Here is a 6,000-nt window from a genome sequence, read left to right as displayed (position 1 = left end):
GCTTCTGGGTGGGGAGAACTCAGTGTCCCCTCCTGGAAAAGGACCCCAGTGCCTATCTGAGAATGAGGTGATTTTATGATCATTTCATTAACACTGCTCTATTGCTTCAGTTAATGATTATCTGTTACTATTGATTGTCAGTATCACTGGGGATCCTGAGGCTCTGGCTGGCCTTCGGGTTTGCCCTTTGTCCCTGCCCCTCACAGGCCCTGCCCCTGTCTTCCGGGAAGGACAAACAAGGCAAGGGGTCAGTGTCCCACTGCCCCGGACCCTCGCTCAGGCTTTATCACTGCAGACGCTCACAGCGGCTAGAGCCAGTGTGACCACCATGTCCTCGCTGATGTCTTTCCTGCTGCTCTGGGGTGAGGGGTCTGCAGCCTAGGGTCCCCTGGGGCAGGGGTTTGGGGTGGAATTGGGGGCCTCACAGGCACTGTCTCCACAGGTCTCACCCTGGGCCCAGTGACAGAGGCAGCCGTGTGTGAGTACAGCCCAGGGCCTGGGATGGGGGCTGCAGGCCTGGGGGTGGACCCCATGGCCCTGCAGCACCCAGCTGATCCCAGCTGCCCCTCACAGTTTTTGACCCCCAGCCCAGCTTGTGGGCAGAGTCTGAATCGCTGCTGGAACCCTGGGCCAATGTGACGCTGACCTGCCAGGCCCGCCTGCCCACCCTGGATTTCCAGCTGTTCAAGGATGGGGTGTCCCAGGAGCTCGTGCACCTCGATTCACCTGCCATGGAGCACCAGTTCCTGCTGACAGGTGACACCCAGGGCCTCTACCGCTGCCGCTCGGGCTTCAGCAGTGGATGGACCCAGCTGAGCAACCTCATGGAGGTGACAGGGCCAAGTGAGCATTAATAGGGGCCAGGAGGCCGTGGAGAGGGGGCTGTGGGGGCCCTTCCTTCCCCCAAGTCCCCTGACATCTCTGAGCCTTGGTTTTCCCATCTGTCAAAGGGGATGATGTTCGTACTGACCCCAGAGGGTTTGAGGAATGAATGATTGCATCCCCAGGGGGCCGCACAGACACTTCCTCCTCTGGCTGCATGCCCTATTTCTGCCTGTCCCTGCCTCCATTTCCCCTATGCATGCCCTGCCTCCTGTCCCCTCATATCCATCTCCTGAGCCACGGGGAACCACTCATCAACCCTTCCCACCTGCAGAGTCCTTGCCAAGACCCCAGCTCTCGGCAGAGCCAGTGTCCTGGATCACACCCGGCCTGAACGCGACTCTGGTGTGCCACGGGGGGCTGCGAAGTGTGACCTTTCTGCTGAGGCGAGAAGGGGATGATGAGTTTCTGGAGGTAGCCAAGGCCAGGAAGCATGTGGAGGCCACCTTCCCTGTCCACCAGGCTGGCACTTACAGTTGCAGCTACCGCATCCATGCAGCAGGCACCCCCTCGGAGCCCAGTGCCACCGTGACCATCGAGGAACTCGGTGACTGCTGGATGGTCGCAGAGGGCTTCTGGGGGAGGAAAATCTTGGAGGGCAAAGTCACATTGGCCTTGACCTCCAACACTGAATACCCACTGAATATGCAATTGCCTGGGCCTGGAGGTTGCAAAGGAGTTTGCGCAGAGGATGCACAAAGGAACAATCATAGGGGGTTCCTGGGGCTGCCACCAAGAGGGCAGAGGGCAGAGGGCAGAGATCTGGAGACTGGGCAGATGGTAGCTCTAGCAGGGAACTTGCAGCAGCTGGTGTCCTGGCCTCTGGCAGCGCGGTGACCCTCCCTGCATTGCAGCACCACCGCCGCCACCTGTGCTGAGACCCCAGGGAGAGTCCACCGGGGTCCTGCACCCCGGCGACAGCGCGACCCTCATCTGCGTGGCGCCCCTGAGCGGCGTGAACTTCCAGCTGCGGCGGCGCGAGAAGGAGCTGCTGGTGCCCCAGAGCAGCACCAGCCCGGACCGCGTCTTCTTTCATCTGAATGCCCTGGCCCTGGGGGATGGCGGCCCCTACACCTGCCGCTACCAGCTGCGCGACCAGCAGGCCGTCTGGTCCGGGGACAGCGCTCCGGCGGAACTGACCCTGAGCGACGGTGAGCCGGGTGGCCGCGCAGGGACCGGGCAGGGCTGGGGGTCGAGAGGGCTCGGTCCTGGGGGCTCAGGAGCAGGGCCCCGCTGTAGGGTCCCCGGAAGTGCGGGACTCCGGGCGGGGACCAGTCCCAACTCATCCACCCCGCGCCCCCGCCCGCCTCAGTTTCCTCAACTGCGAATGGGGCAATGAGCGTGGCAACCTGAGGCCCAGCGAACAATTGGGACTTCAGGTCTGGCACAGACAACGCGGACGCCGCCCGCCCTGGGTCCCCTTGGCCTCCCCAGGTCTGAGTGGCGCTGAGGCCTGCCCAGGCGGCCAGGCTGCGGCTGCTCCTCCGACCCCTCGCCTTGGGCTCAGTGATAGTTGGCAAACCTTGACTGAGCACTGGACTGCGAGCCCCACGCCCAGCGAGTTCACAGGTGCCCCAGGTGGGCGGGCCTTCGGGTCGTGCCTGGTAGACAATCGCGGGGTGAATCCACTATTTTTTTTATTTCAGCATAATACGGGGGTAGAAATGTTTAGATTACGGATATTGCCCTTGCCCCACCCGAGTCAGAGCTTCAAGCGTGTCCGTCTCCCAGACGGTGTGCACCGCACCCAAATCCACTCTTGAGCAGCCATGTGTAGGAGGCACCAAGCCGTGGACAAAACGTGTCCCCCTGCCCCGTCTGTTTTTATAGATAAACAAATTCATAAGAAACAGTGAAGAGATGTGTGAGAGAGATCCAGGAAGGACCAGGGCCCAGAGGCCAGGCGGGTGGTGCAGCTTTCAGCAGGGTGGTCCCCGCGGGCCTCCCTGAGTAGGCGAGGAAGGGAGCAGAACAGATCACTGCAGGCGGAAGACTCAGGCCGGGCAAAGACCAAGAGCCCGGACCAAGCGTCCCGCCCTCGGGCCACCCGCTTGGCGCCCGGCTCAGCCCGCATCCTTCTCCACAGAGAAGCTGCCCCCGCCCGGGCTCTCGGCAGAGCCGGCGGGTCGCAGCCCAGAGCCCGGCACGCTCGTGCGGCTGCGGTGCCAGGCGCCCCTGGTCGGCCTGCGGTTCTTCCTGGTGCGCGAGGACGAGGGCCGGAGCCGGGTGCACAGTCTGCTGAGCCCCGCGGGGACCGAAGCCCAGTTCGAGCTCCACAATGTCTCGGTGGCCGACTCGGCCAACTACAGCTGCGTCTACGTGGACCCGGAGCCGCCGTTCTCCGGCTCGGCGCCCAGCGCGCGCGTGGAGCTGCAGGTGCACGGTGAGCCCGCGGGGACCGTGTCCCTCAGGCCTATCGGCCGGACGCCAACGAGGGTGCTCGCCTTTCCTCGGGGACCCAACGACAGCGCTCGGGCCTTCTTCGGCCCCCACCGCCTACCCCTGCAGGGAGGGGGACGGGGGCTGCGGGCGGCGGCCAAGGGTCCCGGAACCCTTTGGCACGTTTCGAACGGACGTGAGCCAGGTGGAGAGCGTGGAGAGCGTGGAGGGCGGGCCCGGGGTCTCCTGTTCAAATTCCTGCCAGCTTTGCACCTGCCCGTGCCTCGCTTTTCCTGTGCTACACTCTTGTCGGTTGTTATACTGGACTATCACCCTGCCCCTCCCTGGACCCCTGACCCACAGCCGAGGGTCTCGTGTAATTCTCCTCACACCCTCGCCATCCCTGGGGTCTGTCCTTATGATTTCCTCATCGAGGTCTCCATGGGGGCAGGGGCCACGCAGAGCCGCTGGACACAGGTTCCGCCGCCAGAATTTTGGGCGGTGCCCTCTACAAGGAACACCGTTTCCCTCGGTCATTTCTTCCTTCCCTGCACGTGTCCTGAGTGCCCGATGGGACCCCAAGAAGCCTCAGAGCACCTGGCTCTGGGGACTGGCAGGAGGCGCAGAGGCTGCCGTGCGGGCCGACCGGGCGCAGGCGCAGAAGAGCTGCCCCAGCTCGGGATGCAGACGGGGGAGGGGGTTAAGCGCACGGCTGACGCCCAGCCTGGAGGTGTGGAGGGCGCCGGGCAGGTGAAGGGGGCTGGGGCTGGGTCTCATCCGGTGACCCCCTTGCCCCGCCCAGGACCGCCTCCCAGGCCGCGGCTGCGAGCCCTGTGGCGCGGGGCGGTGACCCCAGGCCGTGATGCCGTCCTGCGCTGCGAAGGCCACCTACCCGACGTCACCGTCGAGCTGCTGCGCGTGGGTGAGACGGAGGCTTTGGACAGGCTCTCTGCCACCCACTCCTCGAAGGACTTCGTGCTGACCTACGTGGGGCCCCAGCACGCTGGCAACTACAGCTGCCGCTACCGCTCCTGGTGGCCCAACCGCTTCGAGTCGGAGCTCAGCGACCCTGTGGAGCTCCTGGTGGCAGGTGCCATTTCCCTAGGTCCTGTAGGCTGGGCTCCGCCTCCTGCCTTTGCCTGGGTTGTGCAGTTCTCCGCGCCTCCTTCCGGGCACACTGGCTAGTGTGTCTAGTCCCAGCCTGGTGCAGGGGCAGAAATGCAGGCGGGGGAACCACACGTGCAAAGGCCCTGAGGCAGAGAGTGGCTCGGTCAGCCAGTGCTGTGGTCCCCACCCCCCCACCTCCTCCGCCGCCAGACCAGTATCAGCCTGTTAAGAACCGAGTCGCACAGCAGGTGAGAGAAGCGTCATCTGTTTTCACAGCCGCTCCCCATCGCTGGCATCACCGTCTAAGCTCCGCCTCCTGTCAGATAAGCACCGGCATTGGATTCTCACAGGAGCGCAAACCCCACTGTAAACTGCGCATGCGCGGGACCTAGGTTGCGGCTCCTTATGAGAATCTAACGCCTGGTGATGTGAGGTGGAGCTGAGGCCGTGATGCCAGCGCTGGGGAGCAGCTGCAAATACAGATTATCATTAGCGGAGCAGTTTGGCTGCACAATAAATGCAATGAGCTCGAAATCATCCCGAAACCATCTTCCACCCCCCCCTGACTCCGTGGAAAAGTTGTCTTCCATGAAACCGGTCCCTGGTGGCAAAAACGTTGGGCACCGCTGAACTAGAGCACCTGGAGGGAGCACCTGAGGGGTCTTGGCCAGCGGCTGACCAAGCCATTTCCTTCCTGAAGGGCCTCAGGGAGGTCTGCCATGAGAATGGTGGGAGGAGGGCACAGGCTTCTCACTTCCGTTTTCTCACATTTTTCTAGGACATTGATCCGGCTGCAGACTCAGGGTGCTGACGGTACTGTGGGAAATACTGGGAATGCTGACTGGCTGCTATCCCTCTTGTTGTAGCGGGGGGCTGGAGGGCCCTCACTCATTCCTCCTAGGAATTAATAAACACGAAGAAAGACTTTGTTTAAAATGTGTCTTTGGCCAGTGAGTGCAGAGCAGCCCCTGAGTCCAGACCCAGGGATCCTCTGTGCTGAAAGTCGATGGACTCTGGGTTGGGTGCTGAGAGGGAGGGGTAGAGGACTGGCTCTTAATCCCGCATTCTTCAAGACCTCTTTTTTCTGCCGTCTTCCACCAAGCTGTCTCTTACTCCCTAGGCACCTCTGCCTGGTCCCCAGTAGGTATGAGCAGGTAGCTCATACCTGACTCTACCTTAACCACATCAGTCCCTAGATGGGGAGGAAGTTCAGAGGGGCTGCATTTTGTGGTCTTGTCCTTCAGTCACAGGGTGATGGTGCTGGACTGTTCAAGGCCTCCCACATCAGAGCTTAAAGCTGTGGAAGTGGCTGGATTCCTCTGTGTTCATCCCCTCAGCCCTGAGACCCCTTTGCCCCACCTGACACCCACCTGAACCATTGCCTACTCCCTGCCTGGACTTGGCCCTCAAGGTCCTTGTACACAGTAGGTGTGTGTTAGTATTATCAATTAATACTTAATACATTTTTTATCAAGGAATTCATTTTCAAGGAATTTGTCTAGTGGTCTGATTTACTGCCATAGTATTAAATAATATCTAGTTCATAATATTCCTGTATTTTTTAGTGTTTGCAAGGTCTATAACATTACCTTTCATGCTTGATGATATATCTTATCTCTCTGTGTCTCTCTC

The 6,000-nt window shown here is 61.2% G+C and overlaps 1 protein-coding gene across 2 annotated transcripts; it reads left to right on the top strand.

Annotated features, from left to right (window-relative positions):
• The first annotated feature begins 207 nt into the window (after window positions 1-207).
• A1BG (alpha-1-B glycoprotein) lies at window positions 208-5,296 on the top strand. 2 transcript variants are annotated; one of them, XM_045532916.1, is made up of 8 exons: window positions 208-362; window positions 443-478; window positions 574-756; window positions 1,157-1,429; window positions 1,737-2,033; window positions 2,969-3,265; window positions 4,064-4,351; window positions 5,147-5,296. In XM_045532916.1, the coding sequence occupies exons 1-8, from the start codon at window positions 329-331 to the stop codon at window positions 5,152-5,154; spliced, it is 1,416 nt and encodes a 471-aa protein (XP_045388872.1). In that variant the 5' UTR covers window positions 208-328; the 3' UTR covers window positions 5,155-5,296. The 2 variants fall into 2 exon arrangements, with proteins under 2 accessions (XP_045388872.1, XP_045388871.1); XM_045532915.1 differs by having other exon boundaries at window positions 211-362; window positions 574-843.
• The last annotated feature ends 704 nt before the right edge of the window (window positions 5,297-6,000 follow it).

Source organism: Lemur catta, chromosome 19, assembly GCF_020740605.2.
Source record: "Lemur catta isolate mLemCat1 chromosome 19, mLemCat1.pri, whole genome shotgun sequence".
Lineage (NCBI taxonomy): Eukaryota > Metazoa > Chordata > Mammalia > Primates > Lemuridae > Lemur > Lemur catta.
The sequence above is the reverse complement of the archived record's forward strand: the minus strand, read 5'-3'. Positions and strand labels throughout refer to the sequence as shown.

What these genes read in the sequence shown, in the direction of transcription:
- A1BG (XM_045532915.1), top strand. Translation starts at nt 329, where the DNA reads ATGTCCTCGCTGATGTCTTTCCTGCTGCTCTGGG. An exon ending in CATGGAGGTGACAGGGCCAA is followed by an intron (nt 844 to 1,156) that starts GTGAGCATTAAT and finishes TCCCACCTGCAG; the next exon opens with AGTCCTTGCCAAGACCCCAG. An exon ending in CGTGACCATCGAGGAACTCG is followed by an intron (nt 1,430 to 1,736) that starts GTGACTGCTGGA and finishes CCTGCATTGCAG; the next exon opens with CACCACCGCCGCCACCTGTG.